The sequence below is a fragment of the Solanum stenotomum genome, chromosome 1 (assembly GCF_019186545.1).
Source record: "Solanum stenotomum isolate F172 chromosome 1, ASM1918654v1, whole genome shotgun sequence".
NCBI classification, from domain to species: domain Eukaryota; kingdom Viridiplantae; phylum Streptophyta; class Magnoliopsida; order Solanales; family Solanaceae; genus Solanum; species Solanum stenotomum.
In genome coordinates, this window is record NC_064282.1 from 95156327 (window position 1) to 95180492 (window position 24166).

Consider the following 24166-nt stretch of genomic DNA (forward strand, 5'->3'; position numbering starts at 1 on the left):
TTAAAAAAGAAGTGAAATATATCAACACTATTGCTCATGATTCTTTCTAATGCAATTGAAGGTTAAAAAAGAAATTCAATAACAACCAGCTAAACAACAACAATAATAACATAATATATTCGGTATAATTTCACAACTGAAGTTTGAAAAAAAGTAAGGTATATACAGACCTTAGTACTTTTACAACTGAAGCTTGAAAAAAGTAAGGTATATACAAACCTTAGTACTTTTACTTTTATGTGATAAAGAGACCGTTCCCGATCGATTATTGATTGAAAAAAAATGTTTTTAATAAAAATAAGTATAGTAAAAAAATAGTAGTAATAAAATAAAGAATTCATTAGAACAGTTGCACTAAACTTCCGGAGAAAGAGTGGAGAAATGTCCACTTAATATAGGTTGATATGATCAAGTGGGACTTTGTGCAAATTTTGACCAACCAAATTTGAGTTTTGACTCTATCAAATATGCCTTCTGCCAAACACACTTGACTCATGATATAATACCTAAGTTTAACAACCAAAAAAAGAACATTTTTGAACATGTGATATAAAATAAACACTAGACATTTATATATCTATAAATCATATTAATTTCATTAAAAGTATAAAGGGATTGTTTTACAATATTTTCATAGCTTTCTATTCATATATTGAGTTTCTTCTCTCTTTATACAAATTTAGAAGTTGACAAACCTCTGTATAGATGAGTCCAAGGTAAATCTTTGTGTTCTGTTTTTCTTTTTTTGGCTTTGTGATCAAATGTATGTCTATGGCTTTCTTTAGTATGGACATGTAGACACCTCAACTCGTCTTTAAATTGTCAGTTAAATACTCCAACTTACAAAATGATCATCTAGACACCTTTAAAATTTATGTGCCATGTTAAGGTGTTCAAAATGACACACTGGGGACGAGTTGGAGTGTTTAGTTGTCAGTTGACACGAAGTGTCAAAATGTGCACTCCTTTAATTGGAATGCTTACTTGCCAGTTGAGGCCAAGGTTAAGTGTATGTTTATGTATTATGCTGACATGGTTTCAATGTTTGATCATCTGTCTGTTGTATAGAATTTTTTCATTATCCTACCACTGTCTCATTTCTTGAAAGTTAATGCCTTGATCCTGTTTTTTTTTTTCCCAATTGAAGAGGTTTGTCCGCAGGCGTTTCTCAGGATTCTCCTGGATCAATTTTGGAAAGACTTCATATTGACGATGCTAGTAATGGTGGCCAAGGAAGAGAAAGAAACTTCTTAGTTTACCAATCGAATTTGCTCGATGAAGTCTCGAGTCCAGTTAGAAGAGAAGTAGCTAACAGGTGTGTTTCCAATTGATGCCTATGACTTCATTTCCATTTTATCTTTTGTATTTCATATAAATATTTGTTATTGACTTCCATGATACTCCTCCCGTATACATTGATGGTATTCACGAACCTGTTTCAGAGTCGTGTGGTAGCTGGTTAGAGTTAGGCAGACATTAGTAATACAAGAGTTAGTTATGAGGTATATACGTATGCAAAATTTAATACATGCATAACTCACCTCCAAATCAGCTACGTTCTACACTTCTTACTTGGTTTAGCTTGTTACATGGGTCGTTAGTGGGAGCTTTTTTGCTTCATTTATCTCTTGTTCAGTTTGGAAACTTACTCTTTCTAATTTCTATTGATATTTTCTTCCTTCAGACCTTTTTTCATGAAGGCTGTTAAACGAATTGACAACGATGTGGAAAATGGACAGTTGGAGGTCAAAGAGAAGTCGATACGTAACAATATGCTTGTCACTGTACACAACAAGTCATTGCTATCAGGAATTGCATACTGTATATCTTCATGTAGCATGATATTAGTTAATAAATACGTCCTTTCGAGCTATAACTTTAATGCAGGGATATCCTTGATGCTCTATCAGGTACCTTTAAACTTTTAAACTATTCGATAAATTCCATATATTGAGAAGTAAATAACATTTCAACTCGTTATGCAGAACTTTGTCTCTGTTGTTGTGGTTTCTATGTTGAGCTTCTTTGGTGTAATTTCCACGGAACCACTCACGTTGAGGCTGATCAAAGTCTGGTTACCTGTCAATGTTATATTTGTCGGAATGCTTGTCACAAGTATGTTCAGGTATGTTCAAAAACACTTGCATCACCATTGTCAAGTTATCTGAATCGTAATTTTGTATAACGATACTTTCAATTGTGATGTCAGAGGAATATGTTGCTGATAATGTAGTTGTGACTGTCATATTTCCTGCAGTTTGAAGTACCTAAATGTTGCTATGGTCACTGTTCTGAAGAATGTTACTAATGTGATTACTGCTGTTGGTGAAATGTATATATTCAACAAACACCATGATAGTCGAGTGTGGTCCGCTCTTTTACTGATGGTATGCTTGTAGCTTAAACATGATCTTCGCTTCTATCTCTTCTTCGATTCATTTCTGTACATTCAATTATGCTTTCATCGTCGTCTTGACATTGCACTTTATGTGGGAGAGACAGGGAGTTATCGCGTAGTTTCTTATTCTTCAATGAGGATTACTATCTGTTGTTGCAGCCTGGCCTGCACTTGTCTTGCATCTTGCTACTTTACTGTTTTTAGTTTTCTTACAAACGTGTGTTGGTTACACTTCTTTTGAGCCGAGGGTCTTATTGGAAACAACCTCTCTACTCCAAAAAGGTAGGGGTAACGTCTCTGTACATCTACCCTCCCCAGACCCCGGGATTACACTGGGTATATTGTTGTTGTTGTATATGTTGGCTGATTTGTACCAAGCGCGAATCTTTTGATCATGGACCTAAGTCACCTAAGATCCTGGCATGGTACAAATCGGCCAAAATATATCCTATAAGAGAGGTCTACGGAGGGTAGTGTGTATATGCAGACCTTACCCCTACTTGGGAAGTAGAGAGGTCATTCCTGATAGACCTCCGACTCAAGTAAATAACAAAGAGTTAAGAAACCAAGACATACTGAAAAAGGAATAGTAACTACAACAAAATAATACGATAACAGAAATCAGACTTGAGATCAAAATCTGGAGACAGTAACTCTGTGGTTTGCTATGCAGATTGTTTCAGCAGTCTCTGGAGGAATTACAGACCTATCTTTTCATGCTACTGGTTATACATGGCAGATTATCAATTGTTTCTTGACAGCATCGTATTCTGTAAGTAATTACTCCCTGCGTTTCAATTTATTTGTCTTACGTTCCTTTTCAGTCCGTTTAAAAAAAGAATGCATCTTTCCTTTTTGGGCAACTCAATCTTTAGTTCTAACTTTCCTCCTGACATGTTTAAGAGCACAAGATTAAAAAGCATTCTGGTACATTCTACGTATCTTTAATTTAAGACAAGTAGAAATCAGACAAACCAATTGAAACAGAGGAGTACCTTTTGCTTGGTACTTTTTTTTCTAATAAGATATTTATGTGCTCGATCACGTGACGAGTCGAGGTTAATGCTATTGCATTGGCCGTAAATTTTACGATTTTAATTTCACTTGAAACAATATTGAACATTATAAAAAAAATATAAAATTTAAATAAAAAAATAGAAAAAAGAACATCTACTTTTTATCAAGAATGTTTTAGAGTTTTGAATTGAACAAATCACATCTTCATATTAATAATTAAAGTTTTTACATCTAACATCCATCGTGATGTATTGCAAACAAATATCTAATCTCTTATTAATTAGAACTAATCCTTACTTTTATAAATAAAAATATTACTATGTTAAGTTAAAACACTTAGTGTCTTTTAAGAATATACTCTGAAAGATAAGTAGTACGTAAGAACAAAAAAACAAGACAATCCGAAATTAATAATATTTTTATGTTTATGTGTATATATTTAAAGCCTCTTATTATAATTTGTTTTTATGCCACTAATTTTATTGAGACACATTGATACAGTATGCAATGTATATTTTATTTTTGATTCCTTTGGTTTGAAGTAGTGTTCAGCTGGGAAGATGCAATTCTTTAGCCAGTCCTTTCCACAAAAAGATAAAATTTACCAATGTTTTCGAGTTTCAAATCACTATGTAGATAACACGGGAAAGTATAAACTTCATTTCATATTGTTTAAGATGCTTGCAGACTAATTTGGATCCAGTAGTGGCTTTTCGAAAAAAAATGTTCTAACATTTTACACAGAATTCTATTGTTTTTGATATTTAAATAACATAACTATTCGATTGACTGAAAAACGTTGTTTATATAATTATTAGTACTCAAATATTTCCGTGTTCATGATAATTGTAATTTCTTGCCATCGAATTTTATTATTCTAGAATAGGGTTTAGTTTTAGAGTTTCATAAGGATTAGGTTAAGTTCTAGTTATAAGTTTGGAATAGGATTTAGGTCTCCTACTTTCATAAGAATTAGACTTCCTATTGATGTAATAAGACTCCTATTTAAAGGAGTTTTTGATGAATAAATCAGTAAATCATAATTAAGCAAAAAGCAAGAGATCGAAGTTCTCTCTTCCATTGAACTCTAAAGTTTTTATCTCCCATTTAAAGAGCTGAAGAGATCGAAGTTCTCTCTTTTAATGAACTCTAAGGTTTCAGCCTCCCTTTAACGAACTGATTTATATATCGCCATGTGACTCGATCCTTCCCTAAAGATTCATAACAATTTGGTATCAGAGCCTAACACAATGGGGAATGAGATCAATTCCAGATTTCGAGAAGAACGTGCCATTACAGAAACCCTAATAGACTCTAAAATTGCAGCAATGGAACAACGCCTCAGCAAAAAAATTATCCAAGTCATCCAAGAACAATTGTCTAGATTGGGAGTTGGCTCCACAAAACCATCAACCCATAGACTTGAGTCATATAGCGCCCAGACAACTGGTAGATCAACAATTCCTGCTACTAAAGGCAATATACCACATATTCAACTAGCCGATAAGAATCATCCAACAAGTGGTAATTCACCTTTGATAAGTTATGCAAAGATGAATTTTCCTACTTCTAACAACATCAACAACCCATTAATTTGGGCACATCATTGTGAGCTATATTTTGAGCGATTTGGACCTCATGAAAGTAGCAACCTGATGGGCAAATTAGTCATGCTTCAACAAACTAATAGAGTCGAAATTTATCAATGTCAACTTCAAGCTAGGGCTGGGATTGGATAAGTTGATATTGATCCAGATTTTCTGGATGACTGCCCCGAAACTTGAGCTTGAGGACAAACTCTTTCAACGTGAGGGGAGTAATGCTAGGGATGCGTTGGAAGTCATTAATTTAAGTATTTAATTATATTTTTAGTTGCTTTATTTATTATTCTAGAATAGGGTTTAGTTTTAGAGTTTCATAAGGATTAGGTTAAGTTATAATTATAAGTTTGGAATAGGATTTAGGTCTCCTACTTTCATAAAAATTAGACTTCCTATTGATGTAATAAGACTCCTATTTAAAGGGGCTTTTGATGAATAAATTAGTAAGTCATAATTAAGCAAAAAGCAAGAGATCGGAGTTCTCTCTTCCATTGAACTCTAAGGTTTCTGTCTCCCTTTAAAGAGCTGAAGAGATCGGAGTTCTCTCTTTTAATGAACTCTAAGGTTTCAGCCTCCCTTTAACGAGCTGATTTATATATCGCCATGTGACTCGATCCTTCCTAAAGATTCATAACATGTTGTTTATATAATTCTTAGTACTCAAATATTTCCGTGTTCATGATAATTGTAATTTCTTGCCATCGAATTTCTTCAAGTTAATAACAACAAGTGAATTTTGATACTTGCGAATTTCTTTATGAATTATGAAATCCCAATAGTGCTCAGAAGTTAAGAACTCGAACGACTATGAGCCCGCCCCCTCTACTTTTATTCCCACTTATATACAAAGACTTCAGGCAGGCCATAGTAGGGTTCAAACTCGTGAAATATGCTTAATACTTTTTTTCCCAAAATGACAAGCAGTTAAACTGTCATGTTTTTGATTTTATGTTTCAGTTGACTCTACGTCGAATCATGGACACTGCTAAACAAGTGACGAAATCAGGGAACCTGGATGAATTCTCAATGGTTCTGCTAAATAATACCCTTTCATTGCCTTTAGGCCTTCTCCTTGTATTAGTGTTCAATGAAGTTGATTGCCTCTCCACGACGTGAGTTCTACTATCTCATTATACCACCCTCTTAGTTTATGTCATGTTTACAATAGTCTTCTGTTTGATTATATCTTTACGTTCTACTGCTGCACGTGCATACTCATTCTGAGTTCTCTCATCTGGAAGATGTTTCGCGGTTTTTGTTTTATTTTACGCTGTAATTTAAGAGTTAAAAGGAGATAACTTTGGTATACATGTGTATATTTGTTTGACAGACCACTATTACAATTGCCAACATTTTGGATTGTGACAACATTAAGTGGATTTTTGGGCTTAGCTATTAGCTTCACATCTATGTGGTTTCTTCATCAAACAAGTGCAACTACATATAGGTATGATCAATTGTACACTATTTCTTCCTCCAAAAATGTTACCGTATTCGTATTAGATCATAAAAAATTACACTACTTTTGAAGGATTCGATACGTACCAGACGAAATTTACATAACTTCTTGACTTTGCATTTTTGCAGCCTTGTGGGATCACTAAATAAGATACCTCTCTCTGTTGCTGGTATTTTCCTTTTCAATGTCCCAACTAGTCTTGACAACACTGCCAGTATATTTTTTGGTTAGTAACAACTTTTTTTTTTGTTTTCTCAATTGAAAATGTGTTTTGTTTAGCCAAGAAAAATCATGAAAAATATGTGTCTAAAACAATTTGCAGGCCTCTTGGCTGGAGTATTTTTTGCCCGAGCAAAAATGCAGGAGAAATCTCAATCTTAATACAATAACAACATACTCAGTGTAATTCCATAAGTGGTAGGATCTGAAGGAGGATGGTGTGTACGCAGCCTTAACCCCTACCTTGAGAAGATGGAGAGATTGTTTCCGATGAGAAATCTCAATCCTAAATTGTTGAAAACCTTTTCTTTTCGTTTCATAGATTAGCCTTTGAGTTGAATTGTAAAACATGTATAGTCATAACAACATGATTCTCTATACATTGAACACTACTATATTGAAGAGTTTAAAAGGCAAAAAAAAAATTCTTAGCTAAAGTATTTCAATTTCTTGAGTTTCATACCTAAATGATTATGTGCGTGAGTTTCCTATTGAATTATCACCAAATGTTTATCTAAACACACTTCAAGTCCTCAACTACGAGTTGTTAACTTTATATATTATATACAAAAAGTCTAATAAAAACGAATTAATTCGACATGATGATATTATACTTCAAAAAAAAAAAATGAATTAGCGACTAATAAATTTCATAATTAATTCCATTTAGAATTTCTAACTTATTACTTTTAATTTATAATCATAAAATAATCATTTTATTATTAATTAATTTCTGATTTTTTTTTAACAAATTAAATTAAAGTAATTGTAATTTTCAAGTGCCAAGGAAAAACTGAGAAAGAAAAATAATTTTCCATCTCCTTTCTCTTTGGTTCCTTCCTTGAGAGAGTTCCAAATCAAAATCACTGAACCAAATACAATATAGGAATCGATTTTCAAAAATCTCACACAATTATTCAAATTTATTTCACAAATCTGACCAAAATTAAACTTTTGGTACAAATCTGAAGAACAACAACTGATATTATTTTGTTATTATGATTTTGATGAGAAAGAAAATGAAATTTTGTCGCAAAAATTGAGATTTCAGATCCATTTTTGACGACCGGCGGTCATGGACGAGCTAGAATTCCGACGGCTTCTCGAACGTTTTCCAATCGTCCGATTTAGAGATTATCATGTAAATTAACCTTTTTTTCTTTATCTCCTTATGAATCTATTTATGTTTTTTTTGTTACCCATGCAAGAATAATTGTTTATTGGATTTAAAAATGGTTGATATTTTCTGGGTTTTTTTTTTTTTTTAAAAAGAGGAAGGATGGAGTTTTCCCCTTATTAGTGTTCCATTTTTATTGGTGGTGTCTGAGTGAGATGTCGTCGCTACGATTTGAAATTTATGAGTTCAGGATTATAGCCCTTTTTAAGTTACTAGGTTTAGTCGAACTCGTACGTTGGTCTCTGGGTCTGGCCCTGGTGGTACTTTACACCACCAACACAAGTATCGGTTAACTTTGACCTCTAAGACTTTTTTTTTTTGATAATTGTGGTGTCAGCCAACTTTTGTGAACTTCGAGTTATTCCACGAATTTGAATTATCAATTATTGTAACTTAAATAATAATATTTTTTTTTGTCTCGATTGGGATTTGAACATGAGACCTCATGGTTCTCAACCTCACTTCATTGATCACTAAGCTATACCCTTGACTGCAAAACCATGCATGTTTTTTAACCCTGGTCTCCCGTGATTTTCATCCACTTCAATGACCATTAGGCCTCATCTTTGGGTGCAAGATTTTGTGGATACTGGAGTAGAAATGTCAATGTAGAAAAAAGTACCTTTTTTTTATTGAATTTAGAGCTTGTTGAAGCAATCTTTTACATGAATTAATTTGTTATGTTACTTAACAATAAAAGGGCTTGCTTTATGCACAAAGTGCTTTTCAGCCTAGTGTAGGATCGGAGGAGAATGGGTGAATACCTGTGAAACCTTCTCACATTTTTGCAAAAGAGGTCATTTTAACGCGTTGAACCATTAATATACTGCTTGCTGTAGGAGTAATTCTACCGTTGGGTCTTGATTCGTCATTACAATTTGTTATTTATGTACTTTGGAATGATGAAGTAAAATTGTTTATGTTAATTATTCTGAGACTTGCATAATTTGACTTTACACCCTCCTTGTAACTTCAGTTAGGATGCTCCAACATGTTTTCTTGAGCCTTATTGTTCTAAATTTTGATATAATTGAAGAACGAGTGAAGCCATATACATTTTTTGAATCGCATATTGGGGTTATGAAAGAAGTATATGGAAGCAGGCTGCCTTTAGGGATTTATTCTTAAAGATATTTAGTTAGATTTCACAGGCCAATGTTGTTCCTCTATGTCTATGCCTGTTGTTGGCGGGAGGTGGCAGATATCTCGTGGAATTAGTCGAGGTGCATGCAAGCTGGTCTGGACTCAACGATTATCAAAAAATGAAAGAAAAGATAACTAAGGTTCCCATCTGTGTCATGCTCCATACCAATTCTTGTTCTCATCAACTCATGTATTATTAATTGTTCTCCCCCTCCCCCTTGTTGTGTGTTAGCTCCTATATTTCAATCTTTTTTTTTTTTTTCTTTTTGATATCCTCTTAACTCCTGACTCTCATCTAACATCTGCTTATCTCACAGATTGATTCAGACACATCAAAAAGATCAGCCTCTCAGTCGATAGAGAAAGAGGAGGTAGAAGAGAAGCTTTTCCACGTAACATTATCTTTGCTTTCAGTTCTTGACTTTTTCTTCCTAACAGTAAAAGTTGCATCAGGAAAGGCAATGGAAAGAGACATGGAGTAAGGGACATAAACCAGAGACAGGAATTCAAGCGATGCATCGTGGTGGTATGGACTCTATCAATTGTTTTGGCTTGGAAAATGACCAGAGATCACCATAACTTATTTGTTATACAACTTGCAACAAAACTGCTTAGTGATAGACTCATCGTGGAATAAAGTGTATGAGTCAAGGAAGAAACATTAGGATTGAGTGATAGAATATAGATATAGCGACATGATAAAGGTGATGAAAAATCAGTTTGAAGTTATCCTGGTAGATTTTGGGTTCTTGTATAGAAAGTCCATAAAGGATAGGTAAGAAAGAGCGGTAACAAGCATGAAAAAGAGGAGAGAAGGGATTTCCCCACGACAATAGTTTTACAGCATCTATCTACCTTGTGCCCGGGTTTGTTATTGTGGTTATGAATGAGCTACTCAACAATATTTAGGATGAGGTTAATAATCAAATTATGTATAGGATGACATTACATGGCACATACTCTGTATATAGTGTTCGATAATGAGTTGATTGATAAAACTAAGGTTTACCAAAAATAATGGACTTACAAGTTCTTTTTCTATCTATGAAGTAGGATTAGTGAGTGAACAAAAAGTTGAGACTATTGAGTAGTACGATAGGTAGAAGTAAGACAAAATATATGCATGTTAAATTTAGCCCAAAGAGATAAGACGAGATTATGGGCCTAAATGCAGATGATTTTGATTATCAGGTTGAAGTCGTTCAATTGATGTCATGACATATAGAGAGTAGTACAAATTGAATGACTGAAATGGAGGAGGTCGCTATGAGATTGCTATTTTCATATGGGATGTACCAATCTATATGTGCAATACTATGATGATTGATGATGGAGCTAAAAGGGGATGAGTTGGACCTAAAATCATACAGAGGAAAGTTTTCTCAAATAAATTGCAACTTTTCAAACTAAACTTATATTTAGCAAAGAACATAGCACGATGAAAGAAAAGGATTTATGTAGGCGATACAAACTAGTTTAGATAAAGATATGGATGTTGTTAGTTTGTTACACTTATAAGCTATTAGTATGGTGTTTGTCAACACTCATTTTAGTTTGGCAAGAGACTTGTTACAATTTCAATGTCACTTAACATTTTTATCTAAATTTCGGTTTATCAGTATGAATCTTTAATCTATATTGACCTCGCCTTGATGGTGAATTCTTAACCTTTTGTTAACGATTTAGTAACTGTATCGACTTAAATGTTACAGGTCCATTTTGGGGCAAAGTGAGAGAAGCTGCTGAGAAAAAGGTGAGTCGTGTTATCATCTTTTGCTATATAATGTTTTCATGGGTGATCATGAACAGTCTTCCTAATCCCATGTTATTAGATGTCGATGTAGCACCAGAAGAGAGGAGTTAAATATGGAATGGAATTGAGAGATATAAGAGAAGATAATTTGTTTTTTAAATGGAAAAGATCAATTCATAAATTATTATATGTTAAGCATTGTCTAAATCTTCTCAACGAAATAAAATAAGGGTTTATATATAATAGAGTAATTCTATGAACTATCAGATCTTGAAACATTGAACTCTAATATGTAACTAGAAGAATAAGGCCATTTCGAACTCAAAGTATCCCGTTACATTTCAGCTATAACCATAATATTCTTACGTTTTGTTGATGTTGCTTGCTCACACTCTGAGGGTTGGTGGTTCCTTGATTCAATCTCACTATGATAAGAAGAACATTGTTTGATAAAGTCAGCAACGATAACTTACCTTGTTTATTTCGGAAGGTTATGGATTTGATTTTTGCATATCATCTGGCTGGACTTAGCTCAAAGTCATTAACTCACCTACCTAGGCCCAATTTGATGCCCAACATTTTGGTATTAATTCAAGGACGAAAGTATTATTGTTTTCTAGAAGGATATTATAGTTATAATAATTATACCTATTGCCTTAGAGGAACAAGACTTGAGCCAAAGGTCTATCAGAAATAGTCTCTTTAACCCACAAGATAGGGCTAAGGTCTGCGTACACCCCACCCTCCCCAGACCCTACCATGTGGGGTCATACCGGGTTTGTTGTTGTTGCCTTAGAGGAACAAGAAAAACCATTTTACATGCTCTTATGACACATTAGCATATAGGAGAATGTCTTCCGAACATTGCATTGAACATCTTTTCAAATGTATGTGATGAATTTTCCATGATATAATTGGAAAAATTATGGAAACAACAACATAACCAGTGAAATCCAACAAGTGGGGTCTGGAGAAGGTAGAATGTACGTAGATCTTACCAGTTACCATTACCTCGTTGAGGTAGAGAGGCAAAAGGAGGGATACAACACGAGGACTTTTCGGGGGTCACCCATCCTAGTACTACTCTCGCCCAAGCAAACTTAACTTCTCTCTGATTTTGCAATGTTGTGAGGGGACTAACTTATTTTGAATTGGGAGAAATGTTGTTTCATGGTTCGAGGAAAGCATCCATAGTTCCCGGACATAGTGTTTCTACTTGGATCATTGAGTGGATATGGGAAATGTTGAGCGCTTAAAAAGTTGCCGCCCCCTACTTCAGTATATTAGGAGTTTTATTGGACATGCTTGTTCACTTACACGATTTATCTACTATTTTTCTAAAATCAAAAGCCATCCCTAATTTATTATCTAAAGATGTGAAACATGAGTTTTCTGATGAATATTTATATGCATTTCAGATCTTGAAGGAAAACCTTCTAGCAGCTTTAAGCGCTCAATCAGGAATCCAATACGATCCTACTGAGGAAGTGATGATGGCTGCTCGACACATTGCTGATCAAAGGCAGGCTTCAAGTGGTGCAGGTCCATCTCATATACCACGTTCTTCAGACTATGCATCATCGTCAATACCAAACCGAATGACATGTGTTGAGGAGGATTTGGATCACATACGCCATTTTCATGCCTATCAGGTGAAACACAATCAAGCAGTTACTGAAATGCTGCGAGCTATGGCACTTCACCATGGAATGAACATGGATAAGTTTCCTACTTGTCCGTCATATATTCCCCCTAGGGACAAGGCAGTACTCGATGATGATGATGACGATGACGATGAAGATGATGAAGAGGACGAGGAAGATGAGGAGTGACACACCCTATTCAGTAATGCTTCTTTTTTCCAATACACATCCCTTGCCTTGAAAGAAAAAAAAATTAGTGTGGAAGATCATATTTGTTAATTTTGATTGATAAAATTTTCAGTATACACCTTTTTTGGTCCCAGGGTGGGTAGGGGGTGGGGGATGGGGTGGGGGATGATATGACAAGTGAGGAACTCTGTTTGGTAGGGAACGAGGTGCCAAAATTTATGAATAGTACCTCCAAACTTGTAAAGTTATGTAACAATTTTGATGAGTAAACTTGCTTCTTTCTCTATTTAGCAAACAACATCTCCTCCCCCTTACACCTCGTCTTCTAATACATTGCAAAATTTAAGAGAGTCACAACGTTCACTTATCATTGGTCTTCATGCATATGTTGGTCATATATTAGGGAATGTCATATTTAGAAAAAAATTCGTCAGAATTCCTCCACTATGGATGGATTGATCTAAAGAGTAGAGATCGACTTGATTCGATATTTACAATTGTTATAGGTTAGGGCTTCTACCATGCTATTCTATTTTTATAGAGAGGTAGATGACAAAGACAAGGAATTTCGAATTGAAATTTTGATATCATAATTTTGGTATTATGGTATATGTTTTACTTTTTCTGGTATTTGATATTTATAAATAAAACAATGAAATGTCGAATATCGTATCAAAGTTTATATAGTTACATAAAGAATTTACGTATATATATATATATATTATTATAATACTAGTACAACCTAGTATTAGTAAACTAAATGTTTAGATGTTGGAATTTTGACTACTATATATTGATTGGAATATGTTTTGTTTTGTTTAATTGATTAATAAAGGAGTTTGCTTGTACTCTCATTTGAATATATATTTTGGTATGTGTAAAAGCTATAAGAGTCTGTTTGAATTGACTTTTAGCTTTAACTTATAAGCCATAAGTCAAAAGTCATAAGTTAGATAGTTAGAAGTTCTAACTTATAGTTTTTGACTTGTTTTTTTTAAAAAAAAAACATTTTAGCTTAGAATCAAGTACTGATAAGAACTTTATACATTTACTCAAACGCTTCAAAAGTGGCTAAATGCTATTTCGATCTGACTTAAAAATATTTAAAATCAATCAATCCAAACATGCTCTTAGTATAATATATATGTGACACTGACACTCGTAAGAAAATACTGTCATAATTTTTTATTATACAAATATATATAAGTCGAGGTTGAACAAGCTATAGTTATCAATTAATTACACTACAAAATACCAAAATCAAACCTAAAATACTAAACTGTAGTGAATTAATATAGTATAATATGATAATTTTACAAACTATAAATTAAAATTATCGAAGTAAAAGTTCAAATATCGTATCTTATTACCATGCGCACCCAGACATGAAAACAAGACATGGAGTTCGACTTCTTACATTTCAAACTTTGCACCATGACTTTAATGCGTCGTTTGGTGTGATAAATAGGGAGAGTTAACTTCGGGATAAATTTTAAGTACCTTTTATTTTCTTGTTTGATTGCAAAGTTTGGGATAACTTAACCCAGGATTAAGAATTAGTACATGGATAAGTTATCCCTCCCATTTGGTGATATAGTAATCCCGGGATAACTTATCCTGCGATAGAATAGGAAATGACAACTATATATATCCCTTTAAACCCTTTGTATACATCAATTTTTACATTTATTTACATTATTTTTAATACCATGTATAATAATATTTATTACTCCTTATATTTATGATAATTATTTATTTTTTTCTATTAAAAAATTACACTATATAAATATAGTTTTTATTTATGAACTAGATAATGAAAGGCCCGTTATGGGCCCAATATTACAATTTTATATATGTTTATAATAGAAATTTGATTAATTTTTTAAAAGAAAAATTATTATGATATTTTCAAATAAACATGATAGGAAATAACAATAAAACATAATAGGTGTTGAACAAATAAAAATAATGACCTACTTGATGAAAATTAGAATGAATGATCTCATTCTTTACAAAGTGATAAAAGGATGCAAAAAAGTTATGACTTTATGTCTTATATTTATTAAAATTAGGAGAACAATTTAGTATTACAAAGAATTTTTTTTTTCTAAAGTAATTAATATACATGATGAATAAATGTTTTACCTCAAATAAAGAGAATTTAAAAATATTAACAAAAGTTGATCTAATATATACTGCATTATTTAACATGAGGTAGTTAATAAAATAATTTATATAACTTGCTTAAAATGATTTTAACTGATGATAAAATAATAGTAATAAATAAATATATGTTTCTCAATAAATTATATAATGACATATATGTTACGTGAAGTTTTGAGATTATACATAAAAAAAAAAAAGAGAAGAAATCAAGTAATTAGATACTTCAAAAAGTATCTTTACAATCCCAAATAAAAAAAAAGCAACCATGAAATTAAAAAGTCTGAAGAGAACCAAATGAAAGGACGTAACATGCTTTGAAATTGTTCGAAATTTTGTTCTTGAAGAGCTTGCTCATTGGTTGTATTCCTTTTGAATTAGGCATTTTGAGAAAAATAATTGTGATTGATATTGGATTTAACATGTTAACTGATTCATTAGAGTGTTTGAAAAGTGTGGAGCAGTTGAATTGCTGAAAATGGCTTATATGGACAAGTCCCAGAACTGAAATTTCTACTAAGAAATATTGAATTTTACTTTTGTCTTATAATTATTTTTCAAAAGTAGGATCACTATATAGAGAATTGATCAAAAATGAAGTTATTAATGTTGAAAAAAATTGCATTATTGGTCTTCCTAATAAGAGATCTATACCGGAGTGTATAATATTTAGGACGCAAATTAGATATGAAGGGCGGTAAATTTATTGGTATAAGACATGAGAGGGAAGAGAATTGAAGAGTGAATTGAAATGAAGAATGAGTTAATTATGTCTATTTATTTGTGTCATAGACTTAATTCTAGAAAAATCTTATAAATTATAGTTTTTAGAAAAGTCATGTAACTTATGGAGGAAGTTTACCCACTTGAAAAAAAATATTTTGACAAGTTTAAAAATACAATTTATAGAATTTTTAAATGAAATATATATGAAATGATCATATTACCTTGATTGTCCTCAACTTCACACTTCTATATAATAGAAAAATATCAAGTTTTGGTCCAACAACTTTAAATTTAAATCAAACTTACATCAGTTCACATATTTAGATTAATATGTATGAAATCAAGTAAAAGTAAAAGCTTGATTATATATTTTTACGAAGAACTACTCCTTTATAATCTAATAAGCATTTATAGTTTACTTTTAACGCAAATATACCATCCTATTTATTTTATTTGTAAAGTTACTTTTTAACATCTTTTAATATATATATAAATGTTGAAATTAATTTTATTTATTCTTAAATGTCAATCTAATATATATTATTAATTTTATCACACTTATTTATTTTCAAGTATATTAATTAGAGCCAAAATAAAGGTGAAAATAATTAATTATATTTTTAAGTAATGAATTTTTATGTTAAAGTAGGCATTTTTAGTAAGCATAATGAATATAAAAAATATTAGGAATTAATTAAAGTAATAGTAAAATAGAGTAGTGAATAGATATCACAATAACTCATAAAGGAAAAGAAAGTGAAGTGATAACAAAATGAGTTAATAGTAATAAAAAATAACTAAAGATGTTTCTAGAACTATTTAGTTTTTTTTTGTTATTATTCTTGGTAGATTTTTGTTAGCATAAAATTACATTTTTACCCTTGGTCGTCCTACCACTTCACTTTTCTATATTATAGAAATTTATTTAACTAATTCTTATGTTTATGTATTTTTTGATTTCTCATAAATCTTCTTTCACTTTAATAAACTTAAGAGAGAAATTCTATTTTTAAGCTAAATAAGAAAAAAGCTTTATTTTTAAATACATATGGTACTTACCATGGGAATGCATAAAAAAATATTTAAGCTAAATAAAATGAAAGTTTTATTTTTAAAAATGAATAACTAAAACTTGCAAAGAAAATATTAAAACTAAATAAAATGAAGGGTAATTTTGTAAACAAACAACTTGTTCTTAAAATTTATGCAATGTATATTGTTTTAAATACAACAAATCAAACACTCAATAAGAAATAACCTCCACACAACTTATCCCATATAACTAATCCAACGTAACTTACCCCATCATAACTTATATTGAAACCAAACGACCCCTAAGGGATTTAATTTTGAATAGTCAAGACCAAAATTGATTTTTTTTCTTGGAATGACTGCTAATAAGAATGATATTTTTGACTCATTTGGTTAGTTGAAGAGTATTTTTGAGGAAAAAAACACAACAAAAGATGAAATTGACCTCTTTCGATTGGTTTAGAGGTATTTTAAATCATTTTGCATTAATGATATATAGATTAAAACTACTAAAATAACAAAAATGACCTTCATATCGTTAATAATATTTTATTTTATTAAAAAGATAAATATGTTTATTTAGATTTATATAAACTATATTAGTTTTTTATACATCAAATCAAAAATATATATAAAAAATAATGAAACTTCTTATTTTATGGATTGAAATTCCTTGTCTTTGTCGAAAGAAATTCCTTGTCTTTGTCATCTACCTCTTTATAGAAATAGCATAGCACGATAGAAGCCCTGACTTATAGCAACTATAAATATCAAATCAAGTCGATTTCTGCTCTTTACATCTGTCCATCCACATTGGAGGAATTTCGATAAACTTTTCCTAAATATGACCTTTCCTAGAATATGACAAGCATGAAGACCAATGAAAAGTAAAAATGTAAAATTCGATTATATATGTTTTAAAAGAAATGTGAATTGATATCACCCTCATGGTGTTCTCATATAGTAAATATACAATACTACTAGTTGTTATTTGAGTTATTCTTAAACTTCTTATTTCGATCGATGAAAAAACTATTAAGCATCAAGCTAGCATCATTCATTTATTAAAGAATTATGAGAATATCCAATAAATGATATTATGAAAATATTCAATAAGAATATTAAATATATAAAAAGAACAAATAATACTAATGAAAATATATGCAATATTTTTTCAAATAAAAACAACTAAATATTATTATTTTGATGTAGTAGTTAAATATATTATGAACCTAAAAAGATGAGAAAATCAATTAAATTACTTACCTAATACTTATACTTACAGATAGGTTAATGTTTAAGATAATAGTTTATTTTGTTGGCATCTCACATATAATTTTATAGACGATTGTTCAGTTACATGTATAACTCGTTTCACAACATATTTTATTTTATTGAGTATATAATTTTTAAAAAAATCATAAATATTATTAAATTATTTTAAAGATCCACACTAGCTTGTTGATGGTTTTTATTTTTTTTGTGAAATTAATATCTCTTCTCCATTGTTCTAAATTAAAGGATATTAGTACACTATTTAACAATATTATGGTTGAAGGTATATAATAAAATCAAATAAGAAAAGTTTAAGCTCTTGTAGGAAGAAATTTTATTCCATAAAAAATCTTACATGTGACCTTTTGGTTTTACACTATTGGAGACCTGACTGATAAGGCACATGTAACCCCTAGACTATATCTACATATTAGAGACATACTTTAACTAAACTAAGGTCTTACTATCCCTGGACCTTTTTTTTTTTTAAATAAAATAAAATTTGTAAACCTTTTGGCTTACGAGGCTCCAAACATTTCCCACACACCTCAACTAAGTGGAGTTACAGAGTGTGCCACGTAAACCAAAAAGTGTATACAATCACCAAAAAAAAGAGTTTGGGGGTGGGGGGTGGGGGTAATATAACCTTAGTTTAGTTAAGAGATGTCTCTAAAATTTTGGTCATAGTCTAAGGGTACTTATGCCTGAAGTCCTAAATGTTATGATTTTCAAAATGATGTAAATGAGAAAATATCTAATAAGCAAATTTTACTTGCTTAATATAAACTTCTCCTTATATTTGTTCATTGGCTTTAGTTTTCGAAATGGACCAAATGTTATTTATCCACATATGGTAATTTTTATTTTTTTTTTAAAAAATGCCATTAAACATTTTCTTTGATAAATAAAATTTAAGCTGATCTCAAGGATATATATTGAGAAAAATAATATATAAATAATTATAATTGTATTGCATTATTTTAATAAAGAAATAACTTATATTAGATAAAATTATTGATTGATTTTAAAGTTCTAAATATTAGAAATTAATAAATAGTTCAAATAAAAAATGATTTCATTAACAGACTTTAAATGATTTCAAAGTCCTAAATATTAGTAAAATAACTTAAAATTACAATTTTATCAAACGCGAAAGCTTGATTACGAAATTGCACGAGGCAAATTTCTAAAAATTCGTTCTATATCAGTGATACAATAGTTTCTGAAGTCCATTCTATATCATTGCCATAATAATTCATTTTATATCAGTGATACAATAATTTTTGAAATTCATTCTATATTAACGTTACAATAATTCGCTTTGTATCAGTAATACAATAATATAAACAAAACGAATTGTTGTATCAGATTGAATTGTTTGTGTTGAGAGAAATCAACCTTGAAAATAAGGGCAACAATCAAATTTCTAGCAACCTCAATTGACTACAATGAACTAAAGTCCAATGAATAACTTGTTGATAAGATGTTGATAAAGATATTTAACAAACATTAGGGGTGTACATGGCCGGGTTGATTCGGGTTTTTCAAATATCAAATCAAACCATTTGTGTCGGATTTTAAAATCTATAAATCAAACAAAACCAATAAAACTCGGCTTTTTCAACTTTGGTTTTTCTAAAATCTGAACCGGAATCTCCTCATAAGATAAATTTTCTTTAATCCCCACGTTTTCAGTTTGTACTATCAATGAAGGATCTTCCATGCACTTCTTCAACATGGAGATGTGAAATACCGGATGCACCGCTGCTAACTCTTGTGGTAGCTCCAACTCATAAGCTACATTGCCAATTCTCTTGACTATGTGATAAGGTCCAATATACCGGGGACTAAGTTTCTTCTTCTTACCAAACCTCATGACACCCTTCATGGGTGAAACCTTCAAATACACCCAATCATCTACTTCGAACTCTAGTGGCCTTCTCCTAACATCTGTGTAGGATTTTTGACGACTCTGTGCCATTTTCAGCCTTTCTTGAATCACCTTCACCTTTTCCATAGTTTGGTGAACCAAATCTGGTCCTATCAACCCTGCTTCACCAACTTCAAACCATCTAATAGGAGATCTGCATCTTCTCCCATAAAGAGCTTCATAAGGAGCCATTTGGATGCTAGCGTGAAAACTGTTGTAAGCAAACTCTATGAGAGGCAGGTGATCATCCCAATTCCCCTTGGAATCAATCACGTAGGCCCTTAACAGATCTTCTAAGGTCTGAATGGTACGCTCTGCTTGCCCATCTGTCTGAGGATGAAAGGCAGTACTCAAGTTCACCTTTGATCCCAAACCTTTCTGAAAAGATTAAAGAATTATGCAGTAAATTGTGCACATCTATCATAAATAATGGAGACTGGAACCCCATGAAGTCTTACCACCTCTTGAATATAAAGCTTAGCATAATCTTTTGCTGAGTTGGTAGTCTTTACCGGTAAAAAGTGGGCTGATTTTGTCATCCTATCGACAATCACCCAAATAGAATCATGCTGTCTGCGAGACCTTGGCAAGACTGTGATGAAACCCATATTGATCATCTCCCACTTTCATTCCGGAAGTTTTATGTTCTGAGCCAAACCGCCGGGTCTTTGGTGCTCTACTTTCACTTGTTGGTAATTTGGACACTTAGCAACAAATTCAGCAATGTCCTTCTTCATACCATTCCACCAATATACTTCTCTCAAATCACGGTACATTTTGGTGGAACCCGGATAGATGGAATATCTGGAGCTATGAGCTTCCTCCATGATTCTCTCTTGGAGTTTATCCACTATAGGTACACACAATCTACCTTGGTATTTCAATACACCATCTCTCCCTTGTTCAAAAGCTAATATTCTTTGCTTTTGAACATTTGCCTTCAAGTCAAGCAAAATGGGGTCTCGGTCCTGTTTTTCCTTCACTTCTGACACTAGTGATGATTTTGCCCCGTTCGTCACCATTATTTCTCCTTCTGTGGAATCCATAAGTCTGAATCCTAGGTGTTCAAGTCTGTGCACATCTTTTGCTAACTCTCTCTTTTCTTTCTCAACATGGGCGGTACTATCCATAGATAACCTGCTTAAAGCATCAGCAACAACATTAGCCTTACCTGGGTGGAAAAGAATACTCATGTCATAATCTTTAAGTAATTCTAACAACCTCTTCTCTCTGAGATTGAGCTCCTTCTGAGTGAACACATATTGTAAGCTCTTGTGATCAGTGAATACATCAACATGAACACCATACAAATAGTGACGCCATATCTTCAAAGGAAATACTACAGCAGTCAACTCTAAGTCATGGGTTGAGTAGTTCTTCTCATGAACTTTCAACTGTCTGGAGGCATAAGCTATGACTTTGCCATTCTGCATTAACACACAACCCAAACCAACTCTAGATGCATCACAATACACCACAAAACCTTGAGTACCTTCTGGTAAGGTCAAAGCTGGGGTAGTAGTTAACCTCTTTTTCAATTCCTGAAAGCTCGTCTCACAAGCTTCAGACCATTGAAACTTCAGTGTTTTCTGAGTCAACTTGGTCAAAAGGGATGAGATAGACGAGAAACCCTCTACAAACATTCTATAATAGTCAGCCAAACCCAAGAAACTCCTAATATCAGTTGGAGATGTGGGCCTAGGCCAACTCTGCACTGCCTCTATCTTCTGAGTATCAACTCTAATCCCATCACCGGAAACTATGTGGCCCAAGAATGCCAGAGACTCAAACCAAAACTCATATTTTGAGAACTTAGCCTACAACTCCTTATCTTTCAAAGTCTGAAGAACTATTCTGAGATGGCTAGCATGATCTTCTTCATTTCTTGAATAGATTAGTATGTTATCAATGAAGACGTTAACAAACATATCTAAATAAGGTTTGAAGATTCTGTTCATAAGGTCCATGAACGCTGCTGGTGCATTAGTTAAACCGAACGACATGACCAGAAACTCATAATGACCATAACGGGTCCTGAATACTGTCTTGGGAAAATCACACTCCCTTACTTTCAACTGATGGTAGCCAGATCTGAGGTCTATCTTAGAAAAACAAGAAGCACCCTAAAGTTGATCGAAAAGATCATCAATTCTTAGAAGATGATACTTGTTTTTTATGGTAACCTTGTTCAATTGACGGTAATCTATACACATCCTAAGGGAACCATCTTTCTTTCTCACAAACAAGACCGGAAAGCCCCAAGTTGAGACACTTGGTCTAATGAAACCCGTATCTAATAGATCTTTTAACTGCTCTTTCAACTCTTTTAACTCTGCTGGTGCCATTCTGTATGGCGGAATAAAGATAGGACGAGTGTCTGGAATGATGTTTATGCTGAAGTCTATTTCTCTCTCATGAGGTACTCCGGGTATATCATCAGAAAAAACTTCTGGAAACTCTTTTACTATAGGAACTGATTAAATGGGAGATACCTCAGCACTTGAGTCATTAACTCGGACTAAGTGATAGATACAACCCTTTGAACTAACTTTCTTGCCTTATGGTATGAAATGAAATGACCCTTAGGCACTGCTGAACTACTACTCCACTCTATAACTGGCTCATTAGGAATCTGAAACTAGACAACTCGAGTTCTACAATCTATTGATGCATAACAGGCATGGAGCTAATCCATACCTAGAATGACATCGAAATTTACCATGTCTAGTTCAACTAGATCAGCCATGGTGTCTTTGTGATTGATGGAAATGACACAATCACGATAAACTCGCTCAGCTAGAATAGACTCCCCAACAGGTGTAGAAACACAGAAAGGTTCACAAAGTTTCTCAGGAATAACATCAAACTTATTTGCAACATAAGGGGTTACAAAAGATAAACTTGCTCCTGGGTCTAGCAAAACATAAACTTGCTCCAGTGACAGCATCTGGAGAGTTCTCTTGCTCTTGGCGACTGGTGATTGGATAGATGCGGTTTACTCCTCCGCCAGTACCAGAAGTGGCTCCTCTAGGTGCAGCCCTATCTGGTGGAGATACTGATGAAGACTGGGTTCTATTACCTAGATTTCCACTATCTTGCTTATTCTTAGGACACTTTTTAAAGAAGTATCCCTCTTGTCCACACTTGAAATAACCTGTCAAGCCGTCACAACACTTACCTGGGTGGGTTCTCCCACACTTAGCACATGCAGGAGCCCAACTACCTCCTTGAGCCACACTACCTTGGGACTGTGCTGGTTTAGATCTGAAGTACTGCGAATTCTGACCATAATATTCACATTTGTTTCGAGGTGTAGGTGCACTAGCAGATGATGGAGCAGGCCCCTTTTGCTTCTGCTGAAAAGACGAACGATTCACATTGCCTTTTTGTTGCCCAGATTCATTCTCTGTCTTCGCCCTCTTATTTCAGAACTCTTCCCTGTCCCTCAGCTTCTCTTCCTTAACCTGTTGCACATAAACCATCAACCTTGATATGTCCGTGTCACCTATCAGCATCGTTGCCCTGCCCTCTTTGCTTGATAGACGACCCAAACCAGCAATAAACAAGCTCATTCTGCTCCTTATGTCCTTAACCATTTCAGGAGCATAGCGGGACAAGTGGGTGAACTTCAACCCATACTTATGCACACTTATGGAATCCTGTTTCAGTGTAAGAAATTCTCGTACCTTAGCCTCCTTCAGTTCTCGGGGAAATCAACGCCCTAAGAAGGCTTCTTCGAAACAAGCCCAATTAGCAGGTGGTGCATTCTCAGGTCGACCCCCTTTCCACTGATCGAACCATGTTCTAGCAACATCCTTCAGTTGATATGCAACTAGTTTAACCCTTCCAGTGTCAACAACATGCATCACCTCAAAAACCTTCTTCAGTTCCTCAATAAAGTTTTCCGGATCCTCAGTAGTGACCGAACCAGTGAAACTTGGAGGATTCATTCTCAAGAATTCGCGAATCCTCGAAGTGTCAGCCTCATCTTGTCTTGGGCCTCTTGGTTGCCCAACCTGGTCAGTCACAGCTTGGCTCAGCATCCGGATAGCCTCACGGATTTCAGCATTAGTGACCTCTCCCTGAGGTTGCACGTTTGGTGCATTAGGTACCCTTTGCTCTTCTGGTTCAACATTTCTCCTAGCTGGACGACCTCGTGCTGCTCTTCGTGGAGGCATGGTTATCTGTAACACGTACAAGCACGAATTAGAGGGAAACTTTTAGAGATAAACTCTAATGCACGGGATGGATATGAAAGAAGTGAAGAATTTCCTAAATGTTGCAGCCTCCTAATTATAGATATGGCATGCTTCACACTGATAACTAGGACCCTACAGACACAACTTCATAAACTCCCTAGGACTCTTGAACTCTGTGCTCTGATACCAAGTTTGTCACCTCCCGAGCCTACACCCTGGACGTGGCCGGCACTCGGAGACTA

At 33.3% G+C, this 24166-nt stretch overlaps 3 protein-coding genes across 4 annotated transcripts; 2 read left to right on the plus strand and 1 right to left on the minus strand.

The window, feature by feature from the left end:
* Nucleotides 1–1166: 1166 nt before the first annotated feature.
* LOC125842864 (GDP-mannose transporter GONST1-like) lies at nt 1167–7062 on the plus strand. The gene is made up of 9 exons (XM_049522154.1): nt 1167–1315; nt 1685–1910; nt 1986–2125; nt 2258–2387; nt 3072–3170; nt 5974–6128; nt 6347–6463; nt 6604–6701; nt 6798–7062. Exons 2-9 carry the CDS (start codon nt 1695–1697, stop codon nt 6854–6856), a joined length of 1014 nt encoding a protein of 337 aa, XP_049378111.1. The 5' UTR covers nt 1167–1315; nt 1685–1694; the 3' UTR covers nt 6857–7062.
* Nucleotides 7063–7468: 406 nt separating this feature from the next.
* Nucleotides 7469–12725, plus strand: LOC125842439 (uncharacterized). Of its 2 annotated transcripts, none has more exons than XM_049521735.1 (5): nt 7469–7835; nt 9332–9385; nt 9468–9540; nt 10727–10767; nt 12186–12725. In XM_049521735.1, the coding sequence occupies exons 1-5, from the start codon at nt 7770–7772 to the stop codon at nt 12597–12599; spliced, it is 648 nt and encodes a 215-aa protein (XP_049377692.1). In that variant the 5' UTR covers nt 7469–7769; the 3' UTR covers nt 12600–12725. The 2 variants fall into 2 exon arrangements, with proteins under 2 accessions (XP_049377692.1, XP_049377701.1); XM_049521744.1 differs by having other exon boundaries at nt 9468–9537.
* A 7564-nt stretch (nt 12726–20289) lies between these two features.
* Nucleotides 20290–23321, minus strand: LOC125859676 (uncharacterized). The gene is made up of 5 exons (XM_049539474.1): nt 23190–23321; nt 22904–23081; nt 22655–22804; nt 21970–22198; nt 20290–20410 (listed from the first exon to the last, which is right to left on the minus strand). The coding sequence occupies exons 1-5, from the start codon at nt 23319–23321 to the stop codon at nt 20290–20292; spliced, it is 810 nt and encodes a 269-aa protein (XP_049395431.1).
* Nucleotides 23322–24166: the final 845 nt, after the last annotated feature.

Coding starts and splice junctions, on each gene's coding strand:
- LOC125859676 (XM_049539474.1), bottom strand. CDS start 23,321: ATGGTTAAGGACATAAGGAGCAGAATGAGCTTGTTTATTGCTGGTTTG. Junction 23,082..23,189: donor TGATGGTTTATGTGCAACAG/GTTAAGGAAGAG, acceptor TCGTCTTTTCAG/CAGAAGCAAAAGGGGCCTGC. Junction 22,805..22,903: donor GTGTGGGAGAACCCACCCAG/GTAAGTGTTGTG, acceptor GTGGAAATCTAG/GTAATAGAACCCAGTCTTCA.
- LOC125842864 (XM_049522154.1), top strand. CDS start 1,695: ATGAAGGCTGTTAAACGAATTGACAACGATGTGGAAAATGGACAGTTG. Junction 1,911..1,985: donor TATCCTTGATGCTCTATCAG/GTACCTTTAAAC, acceptor CTCGTTATGCAG/AACTTTGTCTCTGTTGTTGT. Junction 6,702..6,797: donor CACTGCCAGTATATTTTTTG/GTTAGTAACAAC, acceptor AACAATTTGCAG/GCCTCTTGGCTGGAGTATTT.
- LOC125842439 (XM_049521735.1), top strand. CDS start 7,770: ATGGACGAGCTAGAATTCCGACGGCTTCTCGAACGTTTTCCAATCGTC. Junction 7,836..9,331: donor TCCGATTTAGAGATTATCAT/GTAAATTAACCT, acceptor CTTATCTCACAG/ATTGATTCAGACACATCAAA. Junction 9,541..10,726: donor TCAAGCGATGCATCGTGGTG/GTATGGACTCTA, acceptor TAAATGTTACAG/GTCCATTTTGGGGCAAAGTG.